Source organism: Nerophis ophidion, linkage group LG18, assembly GCF_033978795.1.
Source record: "Nerophis ophidion isolate RoL-2023_Sa linkage group LG18, RoL_Noph_v1.0, whole genome shotgun sequence".
Classification (NCBI taxonomy): Eukaryota; Metazoa; Chordata; class Actinopteri; order Syngnathiformes; family Syngnathidae; genus Nerophis; species Nerophis ophidion.
In genome coordinates this window covers 18,810,548-18,827,913 of record NC_084628.1, presented here as the reverse complement: position 1 = coordinate 18,827,913, position 17,366 = coordinate 18,810,548, and the positions used below count along the sequence as shown (strand labels likewise).

At 41.1% G+C, this 17,366-nt stretch overlaps 1 protein-coding gene across 1 annotated transcript in view; it reads right to left on the bottom strand.

The window, feature by feature from the left end:
• Positions 1–17,366, bottom strand: part of LOC133536842 (neurobeachin-like) — a 652,776-nt gene that overhangs the window by 489,323 nt on the left and 146,087 nt on the right. Inside the window, exons 10-12 of the mRNA XM_061877477.1 lie at positions 15,415–15,548; positions 5,234–5,342; positions 2,121–2,273 (exon numbers count right to left, since the gene is read on the bottom strand). Coding sequence (XP_061733461.1) covers positions 2,121–2,273; positions 5,234–5,342; positions 15,415–15,548 — 396 coding nt within the window. The remainder of the gene's footprint in view (positions 1–2,120; positions 2,274–5,233; positions 5,343–15,414; positions 15,549–17,366) is intronic.

The following is a 17,366-nucleotide window of genomic DNA, read 5'->3' as shown; positions in this document are numbered from 1 at the left end:
TACATGGTAGTGGTACATCTAAGAAGGACAGCTCCAGACTTGAGAAACTGATGAGGCGGGCCGGTTCTACAATCGGAATGAAACTGGACACACTGGTGACGGTGGCAGAGAAGAGGACTGTTGACAAACTAGTGAGCATCCTGGATGATGCCAGTCACCCTCTGCATAGCGTTATCAGTAGCCAGAGGAGCCTGTTCAGTGCTAGACTGCTTCATCCCAAGTGTAGGACTAATAGACTCAAAAACTCCTTTGTCCCACACGCCATTAGACTGTACAACTCCTCTCTAGTGCAATACGTTTTCATAACATGGTCACTACTGGCTACTTTGTCTTGTTATATTCTTATTTTACTGTTATATGTTTATTCCCATTGTTGCTTTTTAGTTTTTATTCTTATTGTAATATAACTCTATTTTGTTTCAATTTAAACCCCCATTTTTTACTTTTTACTTTTATTTAAATTGATCTCAACTCTGTACACTGCTGCTGGAATTTTAATTTTCCTGAAGGAACTCTCCTGAAGGAATCAATAAAGTACTATATATCTATCTACAGGCAGGCGTAGGGTGTGTTACCTAGGAGGTGTTTCCGTCTGTGGCGGCATGTTGAAATGATTTCACTGCGCTTGTTGAGGGATGATAGATCTGGATGATATATAATAAAAAGTTTTTCTTTTAAGGATAGGTTGCATCTTTTATTACCACTGTTGTAAGGTGTGCTGGATGCAAGAATTTGCCATGTTATTGAATATTCAACATTATTGTCTTTGAGGTTCCAAATGTGCTTGCTGAGTTCTGTAGAATTCCGCAAAGTCTGGTTTCTAAAGGAGGCTTTGTGGTTATTCCATCTGGTTTTAAACGCTCTTTCGGTTAATCCTACGTACGTGTCGGATGTGTTAATGTCCTTGCGTGTTACCTTTGCTTAGTAAACGACTGATGTTTGTAAGCACCCTCCGTTGAGGGTGCTTAGGCTACCAACCATTCACGAAACCCAACACAACACTCCAATATGTGCACCATGACAGCAACCACCCACCCACCACCACGAAAAGAATACCTACCGGAATTAATAAAAGGCTATTGATGCTGTCATCTAGCAAAGCTGAATTCGACCAAGCAACCCCCCCGTACCAAAAAGCACTTAATGAAAGCGGATACAACTTCACCCTCACCTATGAACCCACGCCAGGAAACCAACCAAAAAGAGCAGAAAACGAAACATCATCTGGTACAATCCACCATTCAGCAAGAACATCTCAACCAATATCGGCCACAAATTCCTCACTCTGATCAACAAACACTTCCCCAAAGGCAACACCCTAAGAGAAATATTCAACAAGAACAACATTAAATTGAGCTACAGCTGTATGAATAACATGCAACAAATCATTGCAAACCACAACAAAGCAATTGCAAAAGGATTGCCCACCCCCAGACTAAACGACTCTGAAACCAATAAGGAATGTAACTGTCGCAAGAAACCTGATTACCCGTTCAACGGAGGGTGCTTACAAACATCAGTCGTTTACCAAGCAAAGGTAACAAAACGCATGTTTCCTATCTTTGCAGAAAATAATTTGACAACACAATGTAGTTTGGTGATGTGTTTTTCAAGTTGGTGTTGTTTGTGGTCTGAATATGACACACTAGTGATAAGTTAACGCCGCTCAGTTATTTCCATGACATCAGAAAAACACAAAAACATTCTTCCAGTGGCTTGAAGTGTTGTGTATTGGATGCTGGCTGCATGCCGCCATCATTTACACAGCTTGCCGCTGGAGGAGAGAGAGGGTCAGGAAAGGTGGAGGGCGTGGCACATCATCAGGGAGGCAGCCAGCTCCACTCTGGGTACCAATGTATCTAAAAGTGGTCTAACCCACTTCATTACCTCAATGTTTCGGTCATTTTTCTTACCCAGTGCTCTACTTTGGAGGACTGTGGCAGGCAAGCCTTCAGACAATTTAGCATTTATTTCACCTTAGATTTATTCATTCTTGGTCCCAGCAGCTGCTTTCTGCAGACAGGTGTATTTTCAACTTCTCCGATATCCTTTTCTTGGCTATCAGGACGGGCAAAAAAAGACACCTGCAGCGCTGACATGAGTTACCTATATGGACTCACCTTGGCAGGGGTGTGGATCCAAATGGCAGCGTTGAACAGGATGTGGTCACATAGCTGTTTGAGCAGTGGCGCCCCGAACGTGAGCCCGTCGAGATATTTAGCGAAGGCGAGGAATTGCTCCAGCACTAACCTGCTGATGTGCTCCCGTGACGACTGTGGGAAGAAGGACAAACACAGCAAGCACAGTGGTGAGAGCTTTTAGAACCCCGGGGGCGCTTTGTAGCTATTAGTTACAAAAAGGAGAGTCCTTCTGAGACACAGCAATGCATTTTTTGTGCCTTGGAAGGAAACAGCATTTCACAGCCTTCTTTCAAATGCAAAACATTAGAAGATAAATATATTACATTTATACAGCTATTGTGTTTTTACAGGTAAAATGTATTGTGTTTTTTAAGAGTTTGATGTGATTGATCTAACAATCATTTTTACAAAAAAAATTCAAGATGTTTGACACAGCAAATGCATCAAGCATTCCTGAAATGAATGTTGATGCATACTTATTTTTAATCATTGAAAAATACATATATACACATACACATATATAAACATATATACATACATACATATAAACACATGTATACATACAGGTACAGTATACGCACACACATACACACACACATTCACACAAATGTACAAGTATGTACTTCTATATATGTACAGAGATATCAACCTGTCAATCCTTTCCATGTCAGGGTCAGGTGATGTTCCCGTTTTGACATAAATACAGTGGGGCAAAAGTATTTAGTCAGCCACCGATTGTGCAAGTTCTCCCACTTAAAATGATGACAGAAGTCCGTAATTTTTATCATAGGTACACTTCAACTGTGAGAGACAGAATGTGAAAAAAATCCAGGAATTCACATTGTAGGAATTTTAAATAATTTGTTTGTAAATTATGGTGGAAAATAAGTATTTGGTCAACCATTCAAAGCTCTCACTGATGGAAGGAGGTTTTGGCTCAAAATCTCACAATACATGGCCCCATTCATTCTTTCTTTAACACAGATCAATCGTCCTGTCTCCTTAGCAGAAAAACAGCACCAAAGCATGATGTTTCCACCCCCATGCTTCACAGTAGGTATGGTGTTCTTGGGATGTAACTCAGTATTCTTCTTCCTCCAAACACAACGAGTTGAGTCTATACCAAAGAGCTCCATTTTGGTTTCATCTGACCACATGACATTCTACCAATCCTCTGCTGTATCTTCCATGTACTCTCTGGCAAACTTCATTCGGGCCTGGACATGCACTGGCTTAATCAGGGGGACACATCTGGCACTGCAGGATTTGATTCCCTGTCGGGGTAGTGTGGCACTGATGGTAATCTTTGTTACTTTGGTCCCAGCTCTCTGCAGGTCATTCACCAGGTCCCCCGGTGTGGTTCTGGGATTTTTGCTCACCTTTCTCATGATCATTTTGACCACATGGGATGAGATCTTGCGTGGAGCCCCAGATCGAGGGAGATTATCAGTGGATAATTGCTACTACAGTTGATTTTTTTCATACCAAGCTGCTTGCCTAATGTAATTCACTCTTCCCAGTCTGGTGCAGGTCTACAATTCTTTTTCTGGTGTCCTTCGACAGCTCTTTGGTCTTGGCCATGGTGGAGTTTAGAGTCTGACTGTTTGAGGCTGTGGACAGGTGTCTTTTATACAGATAACGAGTTCAAACAAGTGCCATTAATACAGATAACGAGTGGAGGACAGAAGAGCTTCTTAAAGAAGAAGTTACAGGTCTGTGAGAGCCAGAGATGTTCCTTGTTTGAAGGAACCAAATACTTATTTTCCACCATAATTTATAAATAAATTATTTAAAATTCCTACAATGTGAATTCCTGGATTTTTTCCTCACATTCTGTCTCTCACAGTTGAAGTGTACCTATGATGAAAATTACAGACCTCTGTCATCCTTTTAAGTGGGAGAACTTGCACAATCGGTGGCTGACTAAATACTGTTTTGCTCCACTGTACACATACATAACTTACATCTTCACAAAATGGGTTTAAAACTTAATTATATTGTAATTGTATATTATGTTTTACGTTGCACTATTGCACTAAGTAAAATTCCTCGCTTGTGAACCCGTTCTCAAACTATGGCAATAAAAACTATTCTGATTTTGATCCATCATTAAACATTTAAATGCATGCTTTAGAGCAGTGGTCCCCAACCTTTTTGTATCCGCGGACCGGTAAACGCGTAATAATTTGTCCCGCGGCCCTGGGGGGGGGGGCGAAAAAGGGAGTTTTTTGTCGTTGGTGCACTAATTGTAAGTGTATATTGTGTTTTTATGTTGATTTAATAAAAAAAATATATATAAATTTTGTTTTATTTTTTTTTAAATAAAAATGGACACTGCTTTTGAGTATTGTTGTATTTACAGAATTACTATAAATTTGTGTTAAATTACAAACAAATGTAAAATGAATAAGATTTGAAAATAGATAAATACATATTTCAATTATGTGTAAAAAAAGAAAAAAGTAAAGATCTTCCTCCCAGTGAATTTTTTTAATTTGTAGAAAAGCTTTTAAAAGTGGGCCTATTATAAACATTTTTTAACAATGCTCAAAACAAACATTTTACTCACGCAGTTTTCTCATCTACTATAATTGTTAAACAACTCAAGAAGCTGAATACTCACATGAATAAAATGTAATGGATATAAATCCAAACATGCGTGTATTTAGCATTTATTATTGACTTATTAATCAAGGACTTTTTGTGTTGCATGCTTTACAAAGACACTAATGGCACGTGTGATGCCACCCCATCGCCCAATTAAAAGGACCAATTAGTAAGAGCACGTCCCGATTATGTCACGTCCCCACTGTTTGAAAACGGACGCCCTCCGTCTTCATGATGAATGTGTTTGACTTTGCATAGAATTTCCACTTTGACACGTTTCCGCCGTGCTGCCACCTGCTCTCCGCCCAGGTGGGGACTCCGCCATGGCAGGAGAAGAGATAAATGAAGGTGCAGAAGCAAAGGTGTGGTTTAATCATATTTTGAACAGATGGAGCCATGCGAGAGAGTGCGAAAGCTGGCGGAGGCGTCTTTGTTAACATCAACTGGCAACACAGCGATGTCACAAAGAAAGGATGTTGTGTTACCTTCTCTAGAAGGTATCCAATCACCAAAAAGCCCTTTCCTCCAAGCATCTGCTCCTGCATGGCAACAGAGCTTTTCAGCAGCTCCACCAGAAAGGCCAACAGAGTAGCGCTGGAAAAAGAACAAGATGGTTATCACAATAAGAGAAAACAAAAGAATCAGTTTACAGTAAGCCGGGGGCTGTATAAGGTCAACTGAAGAAGTGAATTAACAAGTACAGAGAGCATGAAGAGCCAGGGAAAGTACGCTGAAGGTGCCTTTTTCCGTTGTTCCGCCAAAGCCTTTGGCTGAGTGACAGTGGTGCCGGGTGACGCCCGGTAATCGGCTTTGCCTCACATTCTCTGGTGGCCGCCACTCAAGCACAACAATAACAAGGACACAATCACTCCAGTGCAGGCTGGCCCACAGATGCACTACATGCATACAAAGTCCTGTGATCGAGTGTCGCCTCGTCTCCTCGCTCTAAGTGCCGCCTCTCTTATTTGCCCCTTCCGACTGTCGCCGCGCTTTAAACAATCCACGCCGTCAGATAGCTACGCTTTTTCTGAACCTATTACCTCCGCCAAGGGCAAGGGTGAGAGTTTAATTATCTCTTCATAGATATATACATACACAGTCGTGGTCAAAAGTTTACATACACTTGTAAAGAACATAATGGCATGGCTGTATTGCGTTTCCAATAACTTCTACAACTTTTTTTGTGTTAGAGATATTGGAGCACATACTTGTTGGTCACAAAAAACATTTATGAAGTTTGGTTATTTTATGAATTTATTATGGGTCTATTGAAAATGTGACCAAATCTGCTGGGTCAAAAGTATACGTATAGCAATGTTAATATTTGGTTACATGTCCCTTGGCACTTATTCAGTGGCCTAGTGCAGTGGTCCCCAACCTTTTTGTATCCGTGGACCGGTCAACGCTTAATAATTTGTCCCGCGGCCCCGGGGGAGGGGAGGGAGGGTAATTTTTTTATATTTTTTTCTTTGTCATGAAAAAGGGAGGTTTTCGTAGTTGGTGCACTAATTGTAAGTGTATATTTAGTTTTTTATTTTTATGTTGATTTAATAAAAAATAAAAAAAATAAAAAATATATTTTATTATTTATTTTTTTATATATAAAAATGAATAAAAAAGTTAACATAATTCACCCAAGGAACTGTAGTTATTAGAGAGTTCAGGTCGGCGTTCCGGGCTGATAATTTTAGATTGTCCTGAAGAATTTGGAGGTAATCCTCCTTTTTCATTGTTATAAATGATAAATGCGTTGTACTTGTATAGCGCTTTTCTACCTTCAAGGTACTCAAAGCGTTTTGACACTACTTCCACATTTACCCATTCACACACACATTCACACACTGATGGAGGGAGCTGCCATGCAAGGCGCTAACCAGCACCCATCAGGAGCAAGGGTGAAGTGTCTTGCTCAGGACACAACGGACGTGACGAGTTTGGTACTAGGTGGGGATTGAACCAGGGACCCTCGGGTTGCGCGCAGCCACTCTCCCACTGCGCCACGCCGTCCCTATTGTTCTATTTACTCTATGTAAAGCACAAGTTCCATTAGCGGCCCAGTGGTTGGGGACCACTGGCCTAGTGAGTAGAGTGTCCGCCCTGAGATCGGAAGGTTGTGAGTTCAAATCCCGGCCGAGTCATACCAAAGACTATAAAAATGGGACCCATTGCCTTCCTGGTTGGCACTCAGCATCGAGGGTTGGAATTGGGGGTTAAATCACCATAAATGATTCCTGGGCGCGGCACCGCTGCTGCCCACTGCTCCCCCCACTTCCCAGGGGCTGATCAAGGGGATGGGTCAAATGCAGAGGACACACCTAGTGTGTGTGTGACAATCATTGGTACTTTAACTTTTTAACTTTAGGTTTCACTGCAATAAGGCGCTTTTGGTAGCCATCCACAAGCTTCTGGTTGAATTTTTGACCACTCTTGACAAAATCGGTGCAGTTCAGCTAAATTTGTTGGTATTCTGACATGGGCTCCTTTCTTCAGCATTGTCCAAACGTTTAAGTCAGGACTTTGGAAAGCCATTCTAAAACCTTAATTTTAGCCTTATTGAGCCATTCCTTTACCACTTTTGATGTGTGTTTGGGGGTCATTGTCCTGTTGGAACACCCAACCTCCGGGCTGTCCTGACGAGAGAACTTTTCTCCAGAAGGTCTTATTTTCGTCCATGTGATGTCATATGAAACAAACATTGAGCTGTTTGGCCAGAATACCCAGCAATATGTTTGGAGGAGAAAAGGTGAGGCCTTAAATCCTAGGAACACCATTCCTACCATCAAGCATGGTGGTGGTAGTTTTATGCTCTGGGTCTGTTTTGCCGCTAATGGAACTTGTGCTTTACATAGAGTAAATAGAACAATGAAAAAGGAGGATTACCTCCAAATTCTTCAGGACAATCTAAAATTATCAGGCCGGAACGCCGACCTGAACTCTCTAATAACTGCAGTTCCTTGGGTGAATTATGTTAACTCACTTCACAGGTATGTTTTAGCGCTTTCATGTCAAGTTTACTAACGGATATAAGTAAGAACTTTACACTACTTTATATTAGAAATGTCAACAGTGAAGGATGAATGTTACATAACCAGAAGACGAAGAAAATATAAGACACTTATTGACTACGGCGTCTCCACGGACTACAAAGGCGGACATGCGCAATTTTTCAGGATTAATGCAGACTCAGATCAGCAGGTACCAGTAGGTAAGAAAAGTTGCTTTTGCATAATATTGCGAAACATCCATCACTCCATTTTCTACCGTTTACTCCCTTTGGGGTCGCAGGTGCCTATCTCAGCTTCAATCGAGCGGAAGGCGTGTACACCCTGGACAAGTCGCCACCTCATCACAGGGCCAACACAGATAGACAGACAACATTCACACTCACATTCACACACTAGGGCCAATTTAGTGGTACTAATCAACCTATCCCTAGGTGCATGTCTTGGGAAGTGGGAGGAAGCTGGAGTACCCGGAGGGAACCCACGCAGTCACGGGGAGGACATGCAAACTCCACACAGAAAGATGCCGAGCCCGGGATTGAACCCAGGACTACTCAGGACCTTCATATTGTGAGGCAGACTCACTAACCCCTCTCCCACCGTGCTGCCCTATTGCGAAACAAAACCCCAGACAATATGTCTTATCTTATCCACACACCATAATAATACTCGTATGTTAAAACACAGTACAATCCGTCAGCTGTGCGGCTTCATAGCTTACCAAAGTCATACTAAAACATTTTGTATAGATTTTTGAGCGCCATGTGGAACTTATAAATGGAACATATAAAATGTTGATGTTATTTTGAGTCACATTGCTATCTAAATGCAGTCTACACATATCTCTTATGTTTGACTGCCATCTACTGGTCACACTTATTTCACCATGTCCTACATAAAAATGTATCGAGGTCAGTAAGCAAAACCAGAATTATTCAGTACATTAGGCACACTGGGATATAAGGCACACTGTTGAGTTTTGAGGGGAAAAAAAGTATTTTAAGTGCGCCTTATAGTCAAAAAAATACTGTACACAACTCTTGCATTTAGGAACAGTTTTATCACCAGTCCGACATCGTCACAATGGGCAATCAATTATGTGAAAATTTAACTTTCTTTGGCACATTCTCCCTCCGTTTTGTTCTGTATTGCTGCTGGTTTAGCTGTGGTAATTATGCCAATTTATCATCATTTAGTTTCATATTGGTGAATTTATGACTAAGTAATAATTGCATTTATATTATTTAACCCGTTAAAGTTGATGCAATAATTGCATTTATATGATTGAAGCAGTTAAATTCCATATAATAATTGGATTTTTATTATTATATGTTTGCCACCATTACGCGTATGCCTTGGGGGAAATAACTTTTCAATGAGTCATAGGCATTGTATTCCACTGTCATACGGCTTTTAGAACGTAATGACATCATTGTGCCCGCATTAACTCTGTGTGTTGTTAGCTAATGAAGGCGATTTGGATAGCCAAGGTTAGCGTTCATTGAAGGAATATTCTATCCTAACAACAACATGACTGCAAACTGTTGCTGCTCTTGGACTGCTTCTGTGAGTGTGCACATGCTCACAGCATGTACGTGTGGCGAGTGAAAAGCTCTAACGGCAAAACAATTCTACAGACCCGCATGCATTTTTTTATTCAATTAATACTTGTAAAAAAAAGAGACTGTTAAGATCTACTGTGTATGTCCTGTTAAACCACTAATGCACACCTGAGCAAATTAAGGCCCAGTAAACTTTTCAATCTGCCCTGCCGGATATTCCAAAACATTTTTTATATCTTTAAGATGGAAACTGTAGCTGCCATTATGATGTGCAGTCATATTTTTAAATTGCTATAAGTTTTGAACTAGAAAAAGTATGTACGGTAAATAGTTGCATGAAACACTGGTAATCTAAATCACAGCAGCTCACACCAGGTACCAAGCAGTGTGGGTGGGAAGCATTTCCACAGCGGCCAGCCTGAAATGCAGGTGTCAGGGAATAAGATTTTTACAACATAGTTTTAAAGCTTAGTGATATACAGTGGGGCAAAAAAGTATTCAGTCAGCCACCTGTTGTGCAAGTTCTCCCACTTATTACTTGTTTCCACCCCCATGCTTCGCAGTAGGTATGGTGTTCTTTGGATGCAACTCAGTATTCTTCTTCCTCCAAACACGACGAGTTGATTTTATACCAAAATGGATACATGAATGATACAGCAGAGGATTGGGAGAATGTCATGTGGTCAGACGAAACCAAAATAGAACTTTTGGGTATAAACTCAACTCGTCGTGTTTGGAGGAAGAAGAATACTGAGTTGCATCCCAAGAACACCACACCTACTGTGAAGCATGGGGGTGGAAACATCATGCTTTGGGGCTGTTTTTCTGCTAAGGGGACAGGACGATTGATCCGTGTTAAGGAAAGAATGAATGGGGCCATGTATCGTGAGATTTTGAGCCAAAACCTCCTTCCATCAGGGAGAGCTTTGAATGGTTGACCAAATACTTATTTTCCACCATAATTTACAAATAAATTATTTCAAATTCCTACAATGTGAATTCCTGGATTTTATTTTCACATTCTGTCTCTCACAGTTGAAGTGTACCTATGATGAAAATTACAGATCTGTCATCATTTTAAGTGGGAGAACTTGCACAATCGGTGGCTGACTAAATATTTTGGCCCCACTGTATCAGATATATCAGATTGTAAGTGTTTGTTTTTTTTACCCTTGGCATTCGTATTTCGCTGTGTTTGTTGCATTTTTGTTGCGTTTTGCCTGATTGTAAAATATGTCGATCCAGAGGAAGTGTAACGTTCATGTTGTCAATATTCAGTGTTTTATACTTCATAGTTAATAGTGTAAATCCCACATTTTTTATTTTCATGTACATTCTGTGTGTCTTATTCAGTAAAAAAAAAAAAAAAAATTCCGGTCTGCCATTACATTTTTAGTATTCAATCGGACGTTATTGTGAGGTTTCGTATTAGTGTTGATAAAAATTGATATACCGGCCCCCAGACATTTTTTTTCTCTAAATTTGGCCCCTGAGTCAGAGTAATTGCCCAGCCTTGCACTAATGGTAACATAAGGTAGATGGGAGTGTTCTTGTCACTGTGAGCACGATGTGTACAACTTCAATTCATTTTCCATTAAATTTGCATGCCAAGAAAATCAGTGAAAATTAATTTTGGACAGAATTTGCATGTTTTTTTTTGTTTGTTTTTTTTACAAACAGTTCAGGCATTGTTTTACGAACTTTTAGATCGTGGCAAATATGCCTCTGTGGGTGAAGCATGTGTCGGTGTACAAACACTAATGAGCGCCGCTGGGAACCTTAGAGTACTGACATTTTGGGGTCATGACTTCCTGTGCAGTAGAGTACACACGTAGTGCAGCCATTTTTAAACTTCATCACTTCCTGTTGACACAGTTCATTACTCGGATGCCACTTCTCAGTGCTTTGGCATGTTTCTTTTCTCGACTTTCACAAACCTTTTGGTTGGTTGAAGATGTACCCCGCCTACCGCCCCAATGCAGCTAAGATAGGCTCCAGTACCCCCCCGCAACCAAGAAAGGGACAAGGGTAGAAAATGGTTGGATGGAAGTTTTTTTCCAACAGTTACAAATGATTCATCAAATATTCCACATATTTTCCTTTTCTCCTTACATGTCCGAAAAGGAGTAGAAACAAACCGGGTTTATTTAATCCTACCCTTTTTTAATTTTAAAGCAATTTCTAATCCCTTTGGTCACTTCCTGTTCTCCTTTTGTAACACAATTTAAATCAGTGAGTAATAAATTCAACGGTTCTCTAAAATAAAACATTTGAATTTGTTTTGACAAACATAATGAGATGAATAAGATCTCATTTTCAATAATGTTTATCAGGAGCTCTGTCTTTTGAATTATGCCTCTTCAAAAAAGCAAACAAACCAGCCAGGAAAGAAGGAGGGATTGGTTGTGAAATTACAGTACATCTAGAGAGGAGACGGAAAAGAAGAAAACCATGTAAAAAAAAAAAAAGAAAAAGGAGGACTCTTTCAGAGCAGTAATACACAGGCCCTCCTCCCCTCTACCTCCACTCTCTTCTCCTCATCAAGTCTCTTTTTAAATGCGTTCGCCTCCTCTTGTGGGATGCAAGCCAAAAACATTTGTGGGCAGCAAGGTAAATACGTTTTTTTATTTTTTATTATTGACGTTTGAGAGCACCAAAGTGACTTGTGTGCATGCGCTTGTTGACGTCATTTTGGCCTGTTGTTTTGATGATAAGTAGATTGATAATCCATGACTCCAGTGCAGTGGTTCTTAACCTGGGTTCGGTCGAACCCTAGGGGTTCGGTGAGTCGGCCTCAGGGGTTCGGCGGAGGTCAAAACACACCCGACTCATCGTGTAAATACAATCTTCTCCCTATCGGCGTATTACGAATACGGCAACAGCTGACTGATTTGCAGGTGTGTAAATTGTTGTGAGTTTATGCACTGTGTTGGTTTTATTGTTTGAACAAGGTGATGTTCATGCACGGTTCATTTTGTGCACCAGTAAAAAAAACATGGTAACACTTGAGTACGGGGAACATATGCACCATTAATTAGTTGCTTATTAACATGCAAATTAGTAACATATTGGCTCTTAACTAGTCATTATTAAGTACTTATTGACACATTATTCGGCATGGCCTTGTTATAACTCCAATCCTGACCCTAACCCTAACCAAATAACTCTAAGTTAAGTCTTTATTGCTTAAAATATGTTCTTCTAGTGTCCAAATAACTCTAAATTAAGTCTTTGTTACTTAGAATATGTTCCCCATTCTAAAGTGTCACCAAAAATGTATAACTTTGTCTTGAATTTGAAAAAAAAAAACATTTTAATTTTCACCAAAGAAGGGTTCGGTGAATGCGCATTTGAAATCGGTGGGGTTCGGTACCTCCAACAAGGTTAAGAACCACTGCTCCAGTGTTATGGTTGTTTTTATACACATTAGTTACATTACAGTGCCTTCTAAGTGTGCATTTCTTCACTAAAATAGGGACATTTTGTCAAGGCTAGAAGTAATTATTCATGTTTACATGGTTTCTAGAGATGTCCGATATTGGCTTTTTTGCCGATATCCGATATTCTGATATTGTCCAACTCTTAATTACCGATTCCCATATCAACCGATACTAATATATATAGACGTGGAATTAACACATTATCATGCCTAATTTTGTTGTGATGCCCGGCTGGATGCATTAAACCACGTAACAAAGATTTCCAAAATAAATCAGCTTAAGTTATGCAAAAAAATTAAGTGAATGTGAAGTGAATTATATTTATATAGTGACTCAAAGCACTTTTACATAGTGGAACCCAATATCTAAGTTGCATTTAAACCAGTGTGGGTGGCACTGGGAGCTGGATGGTAATGTTTCTTGCCCAAGGACACAATGGCAGTGACGAGAATGACGGAAGCAGGGATCGAACCTGGAACCCTCAAGTTGCTGACACGGCCACTCTACTAACCGAGCTATACTTCCCAAATGCCAACATTGCACTGCAATATTTATTATTGAAGACACAAAGTGCATTATTTTTTTTAACCTGCCTCAAAACTTGCAGCTTGGAATTTGGGACATGCTCTCCCCGAGAGAGCACGAGGAGGTTGAGGTGGGCGGGGTTGAGGTGGGGGTGGGGGGTCTGTAGCGGAGGGTATATATTGTAGCATCCAGGAAGAGTTAGTGCTGCAAGGGGTTCTGGGTATTTGCTCTGTTGTGATGGCATGGCGGTCATTTTTCATGAACCAAGTAGTTGCCTGTTAACTAGCAAATAATTGGGTACACAATGCTGAATTATCTGGGCTTATTTATTTTACAATTTGGCTTGATGGAGATATGTACTGTTTTTAGTGACTGTCTTGGGGGACAGCGTGGCGCGGTGGTAGAGTGGCCGTGCGCAACCCGAAGGTGCCTGATTCAATCCCCACCTAATACCAACCTCGTCACGTCCGTTGTGTCCTGAGCAAGACACTTCACCCTTGCTCCTAATGGGTGCTGGTTAGCGCCTTGCATGGCAGCTCCCTCCATCAGTGTGTGAATGGGTAAATGTGGAAGTAGTGTCAAAGCGCTTTGAGTACCCTGAAGGTAGAAAAGCGCAATACAAGTTCAACCAGTACAAGTACAAGTACAAGTTTGGGTTGTGTTGCGGTGTGGATGTTCGCCCGAAATGTGTTTGTCATTCTTGTTTGGTGTGGGTTCACAGTGTGGCGCATATTTGTAAAAGTTTTAAAGTTGTTTATACGGCCACCCTCAGTGTGACCTGTATGGCTGTTGCTCAAGTATGCATTGCATTCACTTGTGTGTTTGAAAAGCCGTAGATATCATGTGACAGTGACTTTGAGGTTAATTGGCGCTCTGTACTTCTCCTTATGTCCGTGTACACAGTGGCATTTTAAAAAGTCATAAATTTTACTTTTTAAAACAGATACCAATAATTTTGAAACAGATACCGATAATACATTTTAAAGCATTTATCGGCCGATAATATCGGCAGTCCGATATTTTCGGACATCTCTAAATGTTTCCTATGGGGAACTCTAATCCACTAAACAAACTTTTCGATTTACAAACCATGCTCAAGAACCAATTAAGTTCCTAAATCAAGGTTTCACCGTATATAAACCAGGGATGTCTAAACTGCAGCCTGCATGCATCATTGATTTGGCCCGTGAGACGTTGTGATTTTAAAGAAATCTGGCCGCAGGGAAGTACATTTATATGCTGCTGCTTTATCGCCATCTTGTAGACGACATTAGTTATTCAGGCCTAAGACAATTTAAATAGGGCACATCATATAGGGTTGTTTGCATATAATGACCCGATGCAAACAACCTTCCCTCCTCATGGTGCAAACCAACAAAAAATGCCAACAGACATAATCACACATAACATAATTAAACACAATTTGAGGATATAATTAAAAAAACAACTATGTATCATAAAAAAAATTCTGAATTACACCCATTTAAGTTAAGAACAAAGCATTAAGGGTAAATCAGAAAACCCTATCTCCACTCTTATACATGTTTGGCGCATTTTAGCTGCTTGTTTTTAAACCAATCACTCCTACCTACAGTAAAACACAAGCTGCACATATTGAACACTATCTGCCATTCTTGTATGGACTCAGTTTTTTTATACTATTTGCGGGTGAGCAGAACCGCACTGGATATTAAATCCAGACATTTTTTGTTGCAGAATCTTCAAAGCTTCTGAGCCCAATGGGATTTACAAGCACTCGCTAAAAACAAACAAAAGCGTTGGCCAGTGCTATGGAAGAAAAGACCCTTCAAATGCCAGAGCGGGAGGGACAGAGAGCAGAGATAAGATGCAACTTCAGAGGCAAAAGATCTTTTGGCTTGGAGGGTTTGCGCTGCTGTGCGGGCACTGTGGCTATCTGGTCAAAATGCTGGCGTTCAAACAACATGGAGTTAGATCAGAGCTCTGACGCCATCCAGAGCGCAGCGGGAGGGCGGGCGGGCGGGCGTTGGGGTAGCCAGCTCAGAGAAAAGAAGGCACACCGTGTTCATTTGAGTGGAAAATTAACTTTACTTTGCAAAATGAACTTATATATTTTATCTGCTCTTTTGTCACATTGATAAGTTCTGCCAGCTCTCACCATACAGTGGTCTCCACTTGGCTGTCATTTAACTGATGGTAGTCCAGCTGAGCAAACAGAGGGAAGAGGACCTGGATGCCGCCGATGGAGTGGATGGCGCGGTGGATGGAGTGAGTCACTGTGGCTTTCACATCCTGGGAAAGACATAACACTTTAAAAGCTAAAAAACAAAAAAACTCACATTTGAACACCTTTTTTTTTTTTTTTAGGGATGTCAAAAATGTACACACACACACAAATAAAATATATATACATACAATCAATCAATCAATCAATCAATGTTTACTTATATAGCCCTAAATCACTAGTGTCTCAATACAGTATATATATATATATATATATATATATATATATATATATATATATATATATATATATATATACATACATACATACATACATACATACATACATACATACATACATACATACATACATACATACATACATACATACATACATACATACATACATACATACATACATACATACATACATACATACATATATATATATATATATATATATATATATATATATAGGTGTGGGAAAAAAATCACAAGACTACTTCATCTCTACAGAACTGTTTCATGAGGGGTTCCCTCAATCATCAGGAGATTTTAATGGAAGCATTCACATACAATGGTTTATATAGAGCACAGAGTGGGTGGGTACAGGCAGGCGTAGGGTGTGGTGATTGGCTCATGTGTTACCTAGGAGGTGTTTCCGTCTGTGGCGGCATGTTGAAATGATTTCACTGCGCTTGTTGAGGGATGATAGATCTGGATGATATATAATAAACAGTTTCTCTTTTAAGCATAGGTTGCATCTTTTATTACCACTGTTGTAAGGTGTGCTGGATGCAAGAATTTGCCATGTTATTGAATATTCAACATTATTGTCTTTGAGGTTCCAAATGCCTCAGCCTTCCCGGTAAGGTTTATTCAGGTGTACTGGAGAGGAGGCTTCGCCGGATAGTCGAACCTCGGATTCAGGAGGAACAGTGTGGTTTTCGTCCTGGTCGTGGAACAGCTCTATACTCTCGGCAGGGTTCTTGAGGGTGCATGGGAGTTTGCCCAACCAGTCTACATGTGCTTTGTGGACTTGGAGAAGGCATTCGACCGTGTCCCTCGGGAAGTCCTGTGGGGAGTGCTCAGAGAGTATGGGGTATCGGAATGTCTTATTGTGGCAGTCCGCTCCCTGTATGATCAGTGTCAGAGCTTGGTCCGCATTGCTGGCAGTAAGTCGGACACGTTTCCAGTGAAGGTTGGACTCCGCCAAGGCTGTCCTTTGTCACCGATTCTGTTCATAACTTTTATGGACAGAATTTCTAGGCGCAGTCAAGGCGTTGAGGGGTTCCGGTTTGGTGGCCACGGGATTAGGTCTCTGCTTTTTGCAGATGATGTAGTCCTGATGGCTTCATCTGGCCGGGATCTTCAGCTCTCACTGGATCGGTTCGCAGCCGAGTGTGAAGCGACTGGAATGAGAATCAGCACCTCCAAGTCCGAGTCCATGGTTCTCGCCCGGAAAAGGGTGGAGTGCCATCTCCGGGTTGGGGAGGAGACCCTGCCCCAAGTGGAGGAGTTCAAGTACCTAGGAGTCTTGTTCACGAGTGGGGGAAGAGTGGATCGTGAGATCGACAGGCGGATCGGTGCGGCGTCTTCAGTAATGCGGACGTTGTATCGATCCGTTGTGGTGAAGAAGGAGCTGAGCCGGAAGGCAAAGCTCTCAATTTACCGGTCGATCTACGTTCCCATCCTCACCTATGGTCATGAGCTTTGGGTCATGACCGAAAGGATAAGATCACGGGTACAAGCGGCCGAAATGAGTTTCCTCCGCCGGGTGGCGGGGCTCTCCCTTAGAGATAGGGTGAGAAGCTCTGCCATCCGGGAGGAGCTCAACGTAAAGCCGCTGCTCCTCCACATCGAGAGGAGCCAGATGAGGTGGTTCGG